At 35.4% G+C, this 17,924-nt stretch overlaps 1 protein-coding gene across 1 annotated transcript; it reads right to left on the reverse strand.

Moving 5' to 3' along the window:
- Positions 1-1,348: 1,348 nt before the first annotated feature.
- On the reverse strand, positions 1,349-5,074 carry LOC131945862 (toll-like receptor 4). Its single transcript, XM_059306473.1, has 3 exons — positions 3,287-5,074; positions 2,819-3,154; positions 1,349-2,064 (listed from the first exon to the last, which is right to left on the reverse strand). Exons 1-3 carry the CDS (start codon positions 5,072-5,074, stop codon positions 1,675-1,677), a joined length of 2,514 nt encoding a protein of 837 aa, XP_059162456.1. The 3' UTR covers positions 1,349-1,674.
- Between the last annotated feature and the right edge of the window lie 12,850 nt (positions 5,075-17,924).

Genomic DNA, 17,924 nt, shown 5'->3' on the forward strand with positions numbered 1-17,924 from the left:
TATTGACAACACGGTCTTTAAAATCCACGCATATAAAGCACTGCTTACAGACGTATGAATGGGGAGGTTTTATTTGAAAAGTTGCATGGGGATTTCCTTAAAAAAAAACATCTTCATACTTAACATCAATGACACTTTTGTAGGAAACATCCTTATTATTTTAAAAGCCATGTTATTTGATGATTTGGATGTAATTTCTGTATTTTGACGTTTAGCTGGCATGAACACCTGCAAATCTCAAGTACGCGTTAGTAAAATGAATATTACTCTTTTAAGTTTAAGCAGTAAAAATAGAAATAATGTACTAGGTTTAAGATTAAAATGCGTTTTTGTATCTTCATCAAATAAGATATTTTCAAGTAATAATGTTGAATATATTTTGAAATTTCACAAGCACATTTTTCGGTATCTTTTTCATATTTACTTTTATAACTTTTATTCGTTATACAGCACCAACAAATATGTAACTTGGGCTTATCAGTCGCAGTTTCTCGTACTTAGGTCTAATTCTTTATACGGTGTAGCCTTAAAAACATCAGGGTCGCCTTAATGTGGTGATGAGGACCTTCTTTAAAATACATATAATTAAGCTATTTTAATTTTAAGCATTTTTTGTTTAAAAATATTATTAATTAAAGTTACGAATTCTAAAATACATAACATCATTTGGAAGTTTAACGTTTTTAATGAAATAGTTTAAGAAATTTACAAGGAAAATCCTCATTAACATTTTGATATAATTCTAGTATGACGACACTCTACGAGGTAACTGTGGGGTGGGGGGGGGGGCGAGAAGGTACATATGTCCCCAGGCGCCGACCTTAGGGGGTGCCAAAATGGGTTGGAAAAATAAATTGAAAGTTTAAAGGGTGGGTGCCAATTGAAAGATTGTTTGAGGGTGGGGAGGGGGTACATATTTCCCCAGGCGCCAACCTTAGGGGGCGCCAAAATGGGTTGGAAAAACAAATTGAAAGTTTGATGGGGGGGGGGGGGGGGTGGTTGGAAATTGAAAATTGAATGGCTGTTCTCGAGGGGGGCGAAAAATTGAAAATTTGTCCCCGGGCGCAGGGAAGGGTCGCTACGTCTCTGAGCCTCTTGATTGAAAATGTTTTACCAGAGTCATTGTTTTTATATATTGTAGCAAAAATTCTTCAGTGACAATCATAAGACATACTGCTGATAATATATTGTAGGCTACATGTTGTAGTTCTCAAGTGATAAAATATAGCAAACCAGTTACCACAAAAAAGCTTTCTATGAATATTTCACGAGTACAGATACTTGTTATTCCTATAAATCTTTCTTTTATGTAATACGCAACATCTTCATCCCATTGTAATCACCAAGGTACATCTAATCATCATCATCATTATCATTTTAGCAGCTGCTTTTTTTTAGTTGAGAGGTACATTAGAGGTGTTATTAAGGGAATGAGAAAGGGTTGCATGTAGAATTATGTGGAGAGTTTATATAGATATACAAATGTATAATTTCTAAAAGTGTAGTATCCCTACATCGGAGATACGAATGGGCACATCTTAATGAAAATAAAAATGTTGGGATAATAAAAAGAAGCATGTTTTAAAGTTAAATATTACCAACTGAGAAACGTTCATCGATGATAGGTTAAGTGTACAAACATATCTCGCTCAATGAAATTCTGCGGTCCCCATATCACTGACGTATTTGATTTATCAACATTTTCCAAAACTCTTCCGTGTCCTCATACAACAAACAACGGTGATTCTGGTTTCTGATGTAGGTCACGATCTCCACTGGCCAGGTGATGACGGGAAAGTGACACACAAAAACAGGCACGATTATCCTATCAGAACAATTCATTTCGTGCATGATGGCCAGGTTCATCTCGAGTTCCCGGTTCCTGTCTTCAAAGATATCTCGCGAGAGTAGGATGAGTGTCTTTCTTGTACCGGCAATGGCGCCAGCGATGTTGTTTTGTTGTGGGCCAGCTGGGAAGTCGTCCTCGCCGTTTATAAATGTGACGTGGTTCTCATTTAGCCGAGGAAAGAAGACGTTCCTCGCTAGGTGACGATATTCTGGTTCCTATGAAGTAATATAATTTCTTAATTATGTATATATATATATATATATATATATATATATATATATATATATATATATATATATATATATATATATATATATATATATATATATATATAACACTAGTGTTGTTACAATAACAACGTATAGTGGAAAGCTACTAACGCCATAATTGATAACAACGTAATAGTTGTCTGTCAACAAGGACAAGGTCAAGGCCAAAACTGTAGCTTTGGCATAAACAAGATGTTGTTTCTTAATTTGACTTGTCAACAAAAAGTGACACTCTGGCGTAAACAAATAGACAGAAAGATAACCAATACGAAATAAGACGTAATTGGCGGTACCATCTAGGTATAGCTGGTGTGTATACAAGCTACTTTTGGGCCTGTGTGAAGAAACGCAGCTAGAACGATTGGAGGCAGAAAGGGCAAGAGATAGAGAATAAATTGAACATTGTTTATTTTCATGTTATTCTAGGAATTGTGAATATTCATCAAGAAATAAAGTGGTGTAATCTCGAACCTGCAGTCACAGTTGGAATCGCATATGTCAGTGCTAAAAGACTTGTCCAGAGCATAAAGGCGGAATTCCTTAGCCGTGGACGAATACGTATAAACAGGTGGTTACACGCCTGTGTCGAATTTGGGTTCTCCGATAAGGGGTTGCACAAAATAAAAACCGTCACACGTCTGTCATATGGTTGTATGCTGCAGTATGGTGCAATCTATAGAAATTAACAGCATGAATTTACCTGTTCATAGGTTATAAAAACATCCGCAACTGGCTTATACGTCAGAAGAACGTCGCCAATGTGAAGTTTCTTTGATCCAATGAAATAGAGGTACGCAAATTTCCATCGGTTATAGTAAAACATGGCCGACAATAAGACAGTGCCGAGAACGATGAAAAACGTAACGAGAGTTCCAATGAAAATTTCCTGTGAGACACAGCTCTTCATTAACTGAGGGTAGAATGTTGCCAGTTGGTCATGTGATAAGATGGAGCCGTCAGCTGTGGTACAGTTGATGGAGTCTACACTATCAAATATGTCTGGGTCGGTGATTAGAAGATGGACAAACGACAGGTACTTGCAAGTACACATCAAGCGATTAAACTGGATTCTAATATTAAAATTTGTGTTTTTGGCTTTCTGTTGTTTTAAATCTTTACACATTTTATCAGAAAATCCTGAAATTAAATTACCGGTTAAATCAATAACCTCAATTTTGGTAACTGTAATTATATCTATGTCGAAATCTGTTAGTTCGTTTCCAGAGAGATTTAAATATTTTAAATTAATGTTATTCTCAAAGAAATTTCTAGATAAAGATGTTATAGTGTTGCCGCTGATGTTCAATGTCTCCAATCTGGTCAGTGTTGAGAAAGCTATTCCTGAAGTGTCATTGGCCAAAATAGGACCAAGAAGGTTGTCTTGTAGAAGAAGTGTCGTCAAATTCGTCAGATATTTGAAAAATATTAAATTCATTTTGGTACAATAATTCTCGGATAAGTCGAGATATTGTAGAGCTGGTAGTCCATTCATGGGCCCTCCCCAGCACCTGGCCATGTTGTTTGAGTAGTCCATGTATCTGAGTACTGTATTGTTTAAAATTGTTATGGCAGGGATGGAATATTCAACTTTCATCGACCCGCTAATTAAAACTTCTAGATTTGGTGGAAAAGCCCAGTAAATCACGCGTCTTATTTTAGTTGTTGTTATATTTATCCCAAGCGTATTTTTATTATTGATAATAAACTCCGATGAATACTTCCCACAAAAATGTTCTCCATTACTAGCGATATTAGTAGAAACAGATCCAAGATTTATATCTCTTTCTAGATCAGTCTCATTCATTATTGTATATTGAGTTTGGAAACTTGCATCAATAGTTTTAACTTGCCGCAAAGATAAAAATGCAAAAAGGATAGAAGCCCTCGATAATACATTATTCTTTAGTGATAAATATTCAAGAGTCGGAGGCAAGTCATTAAAAGCAAAAATATGTACACTATAGATTCTGTTAGCCGACAGATCTAAATATTTGAGAGGGGTGTTTTTTAAATGTCTAAACATGTGCCTCGTTATCACGTTATAATCGATCCCGTCTTTGTCAATTCCATGTAAATTTAAAGACTCTATGTTTGAGCCGTTTAGAGATTCGGTTCCATTTTTAAAACCTTTGAACGTAATACGATTTTTCGAAATGTCGAGATTATGGAGATTTCTGATAGGGCTGAATAGTCGTGGTGGTAAATACGACATATAGCAAACTGATAGCGCTATCGTCATAGGTCGAAGTGACACGATGTTCTCGAAAAAATTGTCAGGCATAGCCGATCCCATATTGCAATATGAACAATAAATTAATGTTCTTAAAAATATACCCTCTAATTTCTCTAAGTTTCTAAATCCAGGTCCTAGAGGAACAGGGTAACCGTCAATGTTTATTTCTCTAAGATTTTTTAATTTAGAAATGGCTTGATCTGGGTATATTGCATTATCTTTACTTGGACTGTTGCATTCTAGATGTAAGACTTCAAGTTGATCTAGTCCGTTAAATGCATCTAATTCAAATGTTGACTTTAAATAAATTAAATTGTTTTTCATTAAGGAGAGCCATTTTAACGAATGCAGACCATAAAAAGTGTTATTAAAAATGTGATAGAGTTTATTAAACGATAAGTCCAAGTAGCTCAGCTGCGTAAGGTTGCTGAAGAAAAATGACTGGATGTTGTTGATGTTGTTCAGGCTTAAATCCAACCTCGTCGTTTGTGGAGGTAAGTCTGGAATATTCTGTAGATGTCTGCTGGAGCAGTCTACATTAAATTGCTGCGTGGTTTTGTCTTCAGTACAATAGCACTGTGTAGGACACATTGTTTGTTTTCTGTCTTGTCTCAAAGCCTCATTGAAATTTTCAGTTGTCTCTAAGGTTAAAGTTTGTATTGGTGTGATACAAATTAACCAGACCACAATGGACGAGATCACACAACTTTTTAAAGACGTCATCTCTGTTCTTGTATACCACCTAAGATTAAATGCATTTCCGTACTGTTATTGATATCAACTTTTAAAATATTTATTTTAACATTGTTAATTAAGATGAAAACTAGAACTTTAATCATAAAATATTATTATACAAACAAAAGTAAAATAAAACATATATGTGTTATTAATATAATTAATAAAATAATATTTAAAAAAATTGCCATGAACTTGATACTTTGATAATTACTGCAACAAATTATGTAAGTTTTTTTTTTAAAGATAAATTTACACCAGTAACTTTTACAATGGTAAAATATACTTGTTTATATTCAACACTCAAAATTGTAATTAATTTTAATAAGCATTTGAAATTTACCAAAGTGAAAATTTGAAACACACTTGAATCCTTTCACACTGTATACGAACGGGAGCCTTGCACTGTTAACACGAGAGTTGTGTGATTTCACAGGCCAAGTTCTAAAGTTAGTCTCATGTTTACTTTAAACGTTGGCGTAAAATACCACACAGTTTTTCCATCCTTCTTATCCCAGAGTGTCCCCCTTATTAAAATCATAGATTTTCATTTAGCGTGTTATGAACAATTAGCATTTTCCATTATTAAAATGTTTATTTTAGATTTTAGTGGGCCTATATCTTTGAACACTATCAAAGAATTTGATGTCATTTAACCATTTTTTGGATGACGATAATCTCTCTCTCTCTCTCTCTCTCTCTCTCTCTCTCTCTCTCTCTCTCTCTCTCTCTCTCTCTCTATATATATATATATATATATATATATATATATATATATATATATATATATATATATATATATAATTTTTTTTTTCTGGAGAATATCATGAAAATTAAAGTTTTCTACTTTATTTAAAAATGTTTTACCTGACCTCGCACATGAGTGTTAACAAAAAACGCGTAATTTTAACATAGTTTGTATTTACCAATCTGTTTATGGTATGTTTATTTTAGTGTCTGAACTCGTTTGCCCGGTACATACAGCCAAGCTTCGACTGTGGAGAAATAATCTTAACCAATGTTAACAAAAATCTTAAGTTTTTTACTTTCTCGTATACAAAGTATAGAGCAAGTATTGTAATCGTTCAAACAAAAATTTTGATTTTTTGCAAATCTCGACGTTTTACACCTCCATGAGTCGGAAAAACATAGGTTTGCAATATTGTCCGTATGTCTGTGTGTATGTGTGTGTGTGTGTGTGTGTGTGTGTGTGTGTAATACCATAACTTGAGTATCGTTGCAGCTAGGTTGATGAAATTTCATATATAAGTATTATATCAAATTTGTAGATCCGTATCCACTTTTGATTTACGATTACCGGAAATGGATTTTTTTTCAACTTTCAATTTTTCAAAAGTCTATAACTTGAGAACTATTTCAGATAGATAAAAACAATTTCACTTGTAAGTAAAAAACCCAATTCTCGGCCTTGTGTCAAATTTTGAGTAATTTCCGTTGACCGGAAGTAGTAATTTACGCTATTTCCGATTTCTCAAAAAACGCATGTGAATTTATAGATTAGGAATATCCCGCAGTATTATGTACATTTTGCTTGGCGTTCACTTGGTGTGTAATTATTTTTTTCTACAAGATTCTATTCTTTTATAAAAAGCTTAGTAATTAAAAATGGATTAAAAATCATGTCTATATGGTGATGTGCTACCTCCAGTACAGTTATATAAGAAATTTCGAGAAAGTTTAGGGGAGATCACTCCCGGTTTTTTTTTGTTTTGTTTTGAAAAATAACATGTTTTATCCGATCGGAGATGAAATTAAATCCGCTGGTAGGAGAAATTATTTTAAAGACGTTGTTCATTGACATTTCTTTAAAAAATGTGGTATCGGATTTCCCACCATCTTGATTCTAAAGGACTGTCTTTTTTAAAAAAAACCTTAACCTAATAAAATTATTTCATTTAATATTTAACGGCAAGCTTTAAATATTTAGAATTTTAGATATTTGTAGACTCTGAAATTATAACATAACTAAACTCTAGCCGTGTTTATTCGATTACTAATTGTAAATTATTTTATATGTATTATGTGAGTATGATGTTATTTGTTAATTAAGTATAATAATATGGTCTAATGATTTCAAATTGTCACTAATTGGGTTACTGAAGTTTAAAAGAGACATGTTACTGAAAAGTAAGGCTTTATGTACTAAAAATCAAACACATTTTAGATAACAACCTTTTAAATACGGGTAATGGTTGCTTAACTACCACCATCGTATACAATTTTTTAACCAATTAAAATACATACATTGATGTTCATTTTTATTGCTTTCAGGTATGCCCATTTTTGAAGAAAAACGACAAGAGATTAATTTAAAATGTAACTTATAAATTTTACAATACTTGTCAACATAAGGAAATGTTTCGTTTAAAAGTTGGTTACTTAAAATAGTTTTATTTTAAGAAGTGAGCAAGACAACCATCGTTAAAAGTAGAGTATTACATGTCTATGTTTGTGATTATGTTTTAAGGTACAGTTTTAAGTGCTTACAGCTTATGTTTCCTTTAAAAGAGTATGTGAATAATTTACATAATAAGTCGAACGTGATTCCACGCATTCGCAACTGTACCATGAAACTACTGTGCCTATTCCAATGCTAATTTAGCCATAGCCGTTCCCCATCCGACCTCTATTGCAACACTATGTTTACAATCCATGCATAAACAGCACTATTTGCAGACACATCAATAGGGAGGGTTTTTATTTCAGTTGCAGCGGGAATTTCTTTTTAAAAATGAAACTTGTCATATTGAAAGCCACGTCATTTGAGTTTTTGAATGTAATTTATAAACTTTGGTGTTCGACTGGCCTGAGCCTCTGGAAAACATAAGTAGGCCCTTATGTCCGAATATAAATGCAGTTCGTAAAATGAATATTAATTTTTTAAGTTTAAACCCTTAAAAATAGAACTAAATTAATATGTTTCAGATTAAAAAGCAATTTTGTATTAAGATAAGATATTTTTTACGTAATAATGTTGAATGGATTAAAAAAAATAATGTTAACATTAATGCAAATGCATATATATTGGATTTTTTTCCCCGTATTTACTAATTTTTTAAGCTTTTATTTGTTATGCAGCATCAAGAGAAATGTAACTTGGGCTTTTCCATCGCAAGTTCTCGTACTTAGGTCTAATTCTTTATTTGACGTCGCCTTAAAAACATGGAGGGGGGTGCCTTGTGGTGAAGAGGATCTTCTATAATGATTTAAAGTACACATAAAGTACACATAATTAAGCTATTTAAGCATGTATGTAGTTGTTTAAATTTACGAATTCTAAAATGCCTGAATACATTTTAACGTTGTCATGAAAATAGTTTATTTATATCCAAGTTCTAGAACTATACAAGGAAAATCCTCATTAACATTTTGGTATAACTCTCACATTACAAAACTCTGTCTATGTTTATAAATAAGTTTAAAATGGCATATAAGTGCTTACGTATTTTAAAATGTGTGAAGATCAGAGTTTCTTCCAGGCATCTCTTCGGGGGGGCCAAGCCCGCCCCCCCCCCCATCCAGAGTTTCTTCCAGGCATCTCTTCGGGGGGGCAAAGCCCCCCCGAAAATTTTTTACCGCCCCCCCGAACGAAATGAAATTTATATAATTTATATAGAAAATATATACTTTTAGCAGTGTCCGCCCCCCCGAAGAAAGTTTACCGCCCCCCCGAAGATTTCAAGTGCCCCCCCCCCCGGAGAAAAAAGTCTGGAAGAAACACTGCCCCCATCCGAAACAATTCTACCGCCCCCCCCCCCCCCCCCCCCCCCCCGAACGAAATGAAATTTATATAATTTATTTAGAAAATATATACTTTTAACAGTGTCCGCCCCACCCCCGAAGAAAGTCTACCGCCCCCCCCCCCCCCGAAAATTTCAAGTGTCCACCCTCCCCCGGAGAAAAGAGTTCGGAAGAAACACTGGTGAAGATGTAGTAGATTTTGGTGTTTAATAGAGTTGTGATCCGACTTTCCCCACGCTTATTTAAACCTCTGGCGTACTATGAAATCTTTCATTTACCCGTGAAGTCCCTCTCCCCATTCAGAATTAAACTAAATTTACTTTAGCAGCTAAGCACACGATTCCATTCTCCTTTCAATTGGTTTTGAAAATGCAAACTTCACGATCTACGCATAAAGAAATGTTAGCATAAAATACCAGTGGCGTACCGTTTTCTTGAAAGAAATTTAGTGATAAAGCCAAAATAATGTTTTAGGACTGTTTATAAGTTACTGAAAACCGCAGCGGTAGCTACATTTGCTCACACATTAATGTATATATTTATCGTATTGACAAATTTATAGTAAATATTTCTATGTCGGCCTACTTTGGCACACAAATGTTGTGGATATAGTCCGGTTTACTTGCGTCATCACAAACATAGTCGGTTGGTCCCGGGTATCACGTCACTATCGGTCGGTACCTGAAGGGACGGAGTATCGGAGTTAATGTCAATAGGAGTTAATGTCAATAGGAGTTAATGTCAATAGGAGTTAATGTCAATAGGAGTTAATGTCAATAGGAGTTAATGTCAATAGTAGTTAATGTCAATAGGAGTTAATGTCAATAGGAGTTAATGTCAATAGGAGTTAATGTCAATAGGAGTTAATGTCAATAGGAGTTAATGTCAATAGGAGTTAATGTCAATAGTAGTTAATGTCAATAGAAGTTAATGTCAATAGGAGTTAATGTCAATAGGAGTTAATGTCAATAGGAGTTAATGTCAATAGGAGTTAATGTCAATAGGAGTTAATGTCAATAGGAGTTAATGTTAATAGGAGTTAATGTCAATAGGAGTTAATGTCAATAGGAGTTAATGTCAATAGTAGTTAATGTCAATAGAAGTTAATGTCAATAGGAGTTAATGTCAATAGGAGTTAATGTCAATAGGAGTTAATGTCAATAGGAGTTAATGTCAATAGGAGTTAATGTCAATAGGAGTTAATGTTAATAGGAGTTAATGTCAATAGGAGTTAATGTCAATAGAAGTTAATGTCAATAGGAGTTAATGTCTATAGGAGTTAATGTCAACAGGAGTTAATGTCAATAGAAGTTAATGTCAATAGAAGTTAATGTTAATAGGAGTTAATGTCAATAGGAGTTAATGTCAATAGAAGTTAATGTCAATAGGAGTTAATGTCTATAGGAGTTAATGTCAATAGGAGTTAATGTCAATAGAAGTTAATGTTAATAGTAGTTAATGTCAATAGGAGTTAATGTCAATAGGAGTTAATGTCAATAGTAGTTAATGTCAATAGGAGTTAATGTCAATAGTAGTTAATGTCAATAGGAGTTAATGTCAATAGGAGTTATTGTCAATAGGAGTTAATGTCAATAGGAGTTAATGTCAATAGGAGTTAATGTCAATAGGAGTAAATGTCAATAGGAGTTAATGTCAATAGGAGTTAATGTCAATAGGAGTTAATGTCAATAGTAGTTAATGTCAATAGGAGTTAATGTCAATAGTAGTTAATGTCAATAGGAGTTAATGTCAATAGTAGTTAATGTCAATAGGAGTTAATGTCAATAGGAGTTAATGTCAATAGGAGTTAATGTCAATAGGGGTTAATGTCAATAGGAGTTTATGTCAATAGGAGTTAATGTCAATAGGAGTTAATGTCAATAGGAGTTAATGTCAATAGGCGTTAATGTTAACAGGAGTTAATGTCAATAGGAGTTAATGTCAATAGGAGTTAATGTCAACAGGAGTTAATGTCAATAGGAGTTAATGGCAATAGGAGTTAATGTCAATAGAAGTTAATGTCAAGCACGTCTACCGCCCCTCCCACAGCCCGAATTAATATTTATATAGAAAATATATACTTTTACCAGTGTCCACCGACCCCCGACCCCCAAAAGTTTCAAGTTCTAAATTTGATGTTGCTGTTTATTTATTCCTGCCACTCAACGCGCTGCTGCTTGCATTATCGTAATTATAATTTGATTACAGTGACAAGGTATAGGCCCACTTCAATTATAATTATTTTAGTGTAGACTATTTTGCTTTGAACTTTAAGGCAAAATAAATTAAACAGCAAATTTATTGCCAAAAGGAGAAAATAAATAAAATTATTGCATTACTACTTTAAATGAGGCGATTGCGCTTAAATATTTTGATTGATATTAATTATTAATCTATATAGTAAAATCAATGCATGTCTGTCTTTTATGCATTACTACACCTTGCATCCGATCGCCACGAAATATTAGGAAGTTGTTGAGAATACTCATCGAGAGATTTCTGCGAAAAACAAAATTCAAATTCGCAGGGGTGGCGCCCCAGCAGGGCGCGATTAATATGGTATATAAAAATAAAAGTCGATTGCAATTTAACACCGTCCATCTGTTCGGCATTAAACTTTGGGGAGTTGGTTATAAGACTCCAGGGAAGGTTTCTGTTATTTTTTGTTTTAATTTCGCAATGGCGGCGCCCCGGGAGGGTGTGATTTCCTTTTATTTACGGTATATAAAAAAATAAAAGTCGGATGCGTTTCGACATTGTTCGTACAAGTTCCATGAAACTTTGGGGAGTTGCTCAGAAAACTCCCGAGAAATATTCAATTTCGTACGGGCGGCCCCCTACACGGTGCGATTTAGCGCCCAGATCTTTCCAGTGAGCGCTATGGCGCCTACGCTCTTTTTAATCAGTGAGATAGACTATGAACAAGATGGGGCGTTACAGTCATTCACTTAATAGAATCAGGCGCGTTCGCCGGCGCTCAAGCAGGGTGCATTTGGCGCACCGGGCTATCCCTTGAGCGCTATGGTGCCAACGTCCGTTTTAAAACATTGCGAAAGTCTATGCATAAGATAGTGTTCCAGAGTCGTTCACTAAACTAAAGAATTATGGCATATAAAAGTTAGTTTGACTGTGAAATGGGCTTTAAAAAATTTGTTTTACCTAAATAAAGAGCCATATTATGATGTAGACGTTTGTAATAACACCTTTTAGATAGATTTAGACAGAGGCGAGGGGGGGGGGGGGGCGGATCGCACCGGGTGACACCATTTAGGGTGGGGGGGGGGGGGGCGCGGGGGCTGACACCAAGGCAAAAAATAGCAAAATATAAAGAGAAAAACTTGAGGGGGGTGCAAATCGAAAGTTTGAGGGGGGGGGGGGGTGCAAATCGAAAATTGAAAGTTTGTCCCCGGGAAGGGTCGCTACACCATTAAGTGCCGCACCGGGTGACACCCGACCTCGCTATGCCACTGCACAGAACCCTTGTAGTCAGTTGTATTAAATTAAAGCTTTCTTATTGTACAGTTCATAGAGAATATATTAAGATTTTCCATTACTATTTTTTTTTCAACCGCTGCAATTATTACTGCAAATGTGCTGGCCTCGAAGTACAAGTAAATATAGAATCTTTACCGAACAAATAAAATGCAAAGTGCTACATTTTCGTATTTTATTTTTTAAAGTTTTTTTGGTTGTAATATCATAATTATAAGTTGAATACAGTTATAAACTTAAATTCGACATTATTTTTAAGATAGAAAAAAGTAAACAGAAAAATTATGGTCAAAGGGGAACAAACATGCAATTGATACACAATGGAGTTTTGTCACGGTTATCTCGCTTTAATAATTTTTAAGTAAAAAATTATTAACATTTTTTTTTAATTAATAATATTAATTAATAATAAATATGAATAAATATCAAATAACACTATTATCAATAAACATTAAATTTAATGTTTATAAATATTAATTTTAAAAAATATTACCATAAACTTTAATAACATGTAAGCGAGGTAACCTAAGTAAAACTACGAAGTGAAATAATTTCATGTTTATTTCCCTTTGACCATACATTTATCGCCATTATCCATTATTATATCCAAATTTACTTTGAAATATCTCGGTACATCTCTCCCGACAAAAGTTAAACCCATCAACAACCTATCAATTTGCGCCTCATGTCTACTTAGACTTTGCGCGATTCAAGGTCAAGTGACTTTTTGTAAAAAATGAACCTTCACGGACACTTATCCACTCCACAGGGTTTGCAAGCCTACATTTTCCTATCTATTCCTTAGATATATGTCATTAGTTTGCACAGCTCTTTGCCATTGGCGTAGCCAGGTCGGATGTCACCTGGTGCGACACTTAATGGTGTCACCCCCCAGAGGCGTAGCGACCCTTCCCGGGGATAAACTTTCAATTTTCGATTTGCGCCTCCTCCCCTCAAACTTTCGATTTGCACCCCCCCCCCCCCTTTCAAGTATATATTTTGCTATTTTTTTGCCTTGGTGTCACCCCACAATTTGGCGCCCTGAGCTTTCCCGTTAGCGCAATAGCACCTGCGTTCGTTCTAAACAGTGCGGTAGACAATGAATACGATTGGCCGTTACAGTCGCTCACTAAATTGAATCAGGCGTGTCAGCCGGCGACCTGCGATCTGGCATCAAACAAAAATGTCAGTTTCGGACCCCAAAGGTTCACCTGGGCTGCAGAGGGCCCTGTAATCAGAGTTTCTTCCAGGCATCTCTTCGGGGGGGGGGGGGGGGGCTTTGCCCCCCGAAATTTTTTTACTGCCCCCCCCCCCCCCCCGAACGAAATGAAATTTATATAATTTATATAGAAAATATATACTTTTAACAGTGTCCGCCCCCCCCCCCCGAAGAAAGTCTACCGACCCCCCCACCCCCCCCCCCCGAAAATTTCAAGTGCCCCCCCCCCCCCCGGAGAAAAAAGTCTGGAAGAAACACTGCCTGTAATACGTTTTTTTTCTAATAATCAGGAAAATTAACCAAGAAATAGATTATTAACACTGGGTAGTTTCCTTCTGTCCGTAAAAAATCCAAACAATTCAAAAGAATATAGATCTAGTTCTCATAAAATAATGTAAATATTTCCGTAAAATATTAAGTTTAGAAGGGCAACTCAAATAACAAATAAAAGTCACACTTTTAAAAATAACTTTGTAACGAGAGGAAATCCCTAGTTTCGTCACTTTGCGAATGATGCAATTAGATCTAGTCTAGCATCCAATCAGACATTGAGATCGAGCTTCTAATAATACACCATTAGTAACGCTAACAAATTTCATCAGCCGCACGTATTACGGCATCGTAATTTCTAAGGGCAACCATTTTGGAAATGGCGCTGACTTCCCTTTTCGCTTTTTGTCCCAGGCTTCCGCCACCGCCGCGCGTGAGTCTAAAAATAGACTAACGGCTTGTTCCAACCGGCATTTCGTTGACGCTCTCTGCCTTTCGGGTTTACTTGACATATTGGAAAATTTTTTGGCGGACGATATTTATTAATTTAGTTTTTCTTTCTTCGGAATATTGCTGTCAAAAATAGAGGTAATTTCATCATTTTTTTTCTATTTGAATTAGATTCCAGTTCTTTTTAAAATTTTGGTAGTTCGACAGAGTTTTGCAAATTTTCTTTAAATTAAGTCTGAAAACGGCTAATTTCTCACCAACAAGTCGTTTAAATGTACCTGCAAAGTCTGAATCGATAGCTTTGTAGCCGCCATTATTTTAAAAAGATTTCAAAAATATTGTATATTTAATAAGTTTTTTAAAAATAGCATTATTAAAAAAAACTATTTTACGAAAAAAAGTAATAAGGTTTAATAGTGTCATTAGGTAGATTTAGATCTAGAATCTAGATCTAAATCTAGAGATTCTATCATTCTAATCTAGATCTAGAGTCTAGTCAGTGGCGTGCAGAGCTATGTTGCTGCCCGGGGCAAACCCAAAGGAAGATGCCCCCATAAATTGTGTATATATATATATATATATATATATATATATATATATATATATATATATATATATATATATATATATATATATATATATATATATATATATAAATTACGGTGTTAAAAGCGTTAGTAGCCCTACAATTGACGATAAATTATAACACACATTATGTTATTAATCAGAATACGAATAGAAAAGCATTTTAAAAAATTGACTTAGCTGAACTCTTGAGAAGACTCCATGCATATATATCCAAAAGAATGACTGACTCATTCGGGGAGGGAGAAAACAGTTTGGAGACATGCCGAATGTTGGGGGGGGGGGGAGGGGCTATATGCCAAGCCCAACAAAAGAGTTTACAATTTCCATTACCCTACCGGGGTCGGGCTGCGGTCACCGTTGAATTAAATTGGAAAAAAACTAAAAGGTCAAAGTTCGCCATTGTTTATTGCTACGACTGAGGCCACGGTTGATGTTAGGCCTAGTGAGTTAGCCCCCCCCCCCCCCCCCTCCCCATCTCGAACTTGAACAATGCTGTATTTTATAGAAACACATTGGTGTCGCATCTCGTGTGCAGGGAAGAGAACTACGGTCGCCGGGTGATTGTTTTACCTGAGGTGGCTGGCGATGGGTTGATTGAGTGAGCCCTTCCCCCTCCGCCTCCACCCCCTTGTACCTGGTATGTAAATTTGGGATACCCTATTGTATTCTGACCAATGTAGGTGTATTTTTTTTTTGGATGCCTGTACTAGTTACGGACCTAAAAAATGCTAGTCTTGTCTCGTACGTCGAAGTAGTCGGATACGTAGGAATAAAGCGTCTCGTCTTAACTCGATACATTGAGAAAATATCGATTCTAGTCATAGAGCACAGCGATTTCTGCTTGTGCGCATTGTCGATGTTTGATAGAATTTTAGTATCGCTAAACTTGGGGCCCGCACTTAATGGTCGGCTCTAGGCCCCAAGTATTCATATGCAAACCCTGTGTGGGAATTAATCCAGTAACGGCTACCAGGGTCGTTATAACTCCCACAATTCATTAAATCAACGTGGACTCACTTACTTTACAGGTGGCTCTACTATTTATAACATCAGTTCTATTTAAGCGCCCATTTACTTTACAGATAACTTTACTTTGCATTAAAATACTTTAACACAACTTTTAGTATGCCCTACAATTGATAAAAAATAAAATGGGCACAATTGTTTGAAATGATATCACTACAATGTATATTAAAAATCTGTTGATGCTTATTCTTGAGGGTGTCCTTACAGTGTCTCAGAAACAATACGGACATTCTTATTGTTTTGTATATTCATATGCATCAAAACCGAATAAATTCTCTTGGGTGCCCCTACAAGTTATCTAAAAATAATACGGGCTTACTTCATCTGCAAATGCCCTTTTAATCACAAGCAAAAATAAAATAAATTATTCGAAAATCGCTCTAATGCAATAAAGTGGTTTAAATTGTTCGTTCAATGGCCAGTGGTTAGAATAAAAGTCATGCGTTTAGGTATATTATATAAAGAGACAGTGTTAGTAAGCACACAATTTTAGACAAATTACAATATCAACAAGCATTAGTGGTTAAAATTAAAACAAATAGGAAAACATTGACAAATTTGGACACTTTATATAATTAGTTCGAATTGTGGGAAAAACACCGTTTTCGGCTATAGAATCCAAGAGAAATGTCTCTCAAATGTAATAAGAACGCTCAGTAGTGTGGGGTTTAGGGGTGGGTGACAGTAGATGCTTTGGCTTTGGGGTGGGTGAAAGTTGGGGGGGGGGGGGGAGGTGAAAGATCACGCAGACTGTGCATTTAAATTTATGGTTATGGGATGGAACATCCCCAAAAAAAAGTCTCCAGATTCGAGTACTACATTACTGGATCTCTGGCCATGCCAATAGAGCGTCCAGGTATTACATTACCGGTCTTACAATAGGAGGTTTGTGCCTAAAGTGAGGGGGGGGGGGGGAAACAAGTGACAGCCAGCTACACCTTGTTTATGTGTTTTTGGACAGTACGACCGGGCGGCCGCGAATGCTGGTAATTAAGAAGTGTGAGACTTAAGGACAACTTTAGAATGAAGTTAACTCGGCCCGGCCCAGTGTATCAAAACAGTACGGACTTGAAAGTTTGTATTTAACCGTACACAAAAATCCAAATGGCCATGAATAAAGAATATCATTAGAATAAGAAAAAACCAAGAGGATGTGCGCTTAATCAGTCTACGAATGCCGTTATGTCCATCAAAATGAATAAGGATGCCCTACAAACATTATGCAATGAATAGAAACATAATAAAGATGCCCGATAAAATATGAAGCGAACAATGGCATAATTACTGTAGGGATGCCCTTCAGACATTCAATAATGAATATAAGCATAATAAATATCCGATAATATATAAACGAATATGGGCATAATTGCTGTAATTATATAAATACAAACGCGAATACAAGTAAATTACTTTAAAGTTGCCCTGACGATATATAAAATGAATGCGGGCATAATTACTGTTTGGATGCCCTTCAAAAGTATTATGATGAATATAAGCAAATTACATTAAAGATGCCCCTACAGTGTGTAAATTATAATCATGGACTTTAATACTCTATTGATGACAATAAAGTATAAAATGATTATGGGCATGTTCTTTAAAAGATGCCCCTACAGTGTGTAAATTCTAATCATGGGCTTTAATACTCAATGGATGACCACAAGTGTATAAATTGATTATGGGCGTGTTCTCTAAAAGATGCCCCTACAGTGTGTAAATTATAATCATGTGCTTTAATACTCTATGGATGACCACAAGTGTATCAAATGATTATGGGCGCGTTCTCTAAAAGATGCCCCTACCGTGTGTAAATTATAATCATGGGCTTTAATACTCTATGGATGACCACAAGTGTATAAAATGATTATGGGCGTGTTCTCTAAAAGATGCCCCTACAGTGTGTAAATTATAATCATGGGCTTTAATACTCTATGGATGACCACAAGTGTATAAAATGATTATGGGCGTGTTCTCTAAAAGATGCCCCTACAGTGTGTAAATTATAATCATGGGCTTTAATAATCTATGGAT

The sequence above is a fragment of the Physella acuta genome, unplaced genomic scaffold, assembly GCF_028476545.2.
Source record: "Physella acuta isolate Inbredline_101_S28 unplaced genomic scaffold, ASM2847654v3 ptg000538l, whole genome shotgun sequence".
NCBI lineage: Eukaryota > Metazoa > Mollusca > Gastropoda > Physidae > Physella > Physella acuta.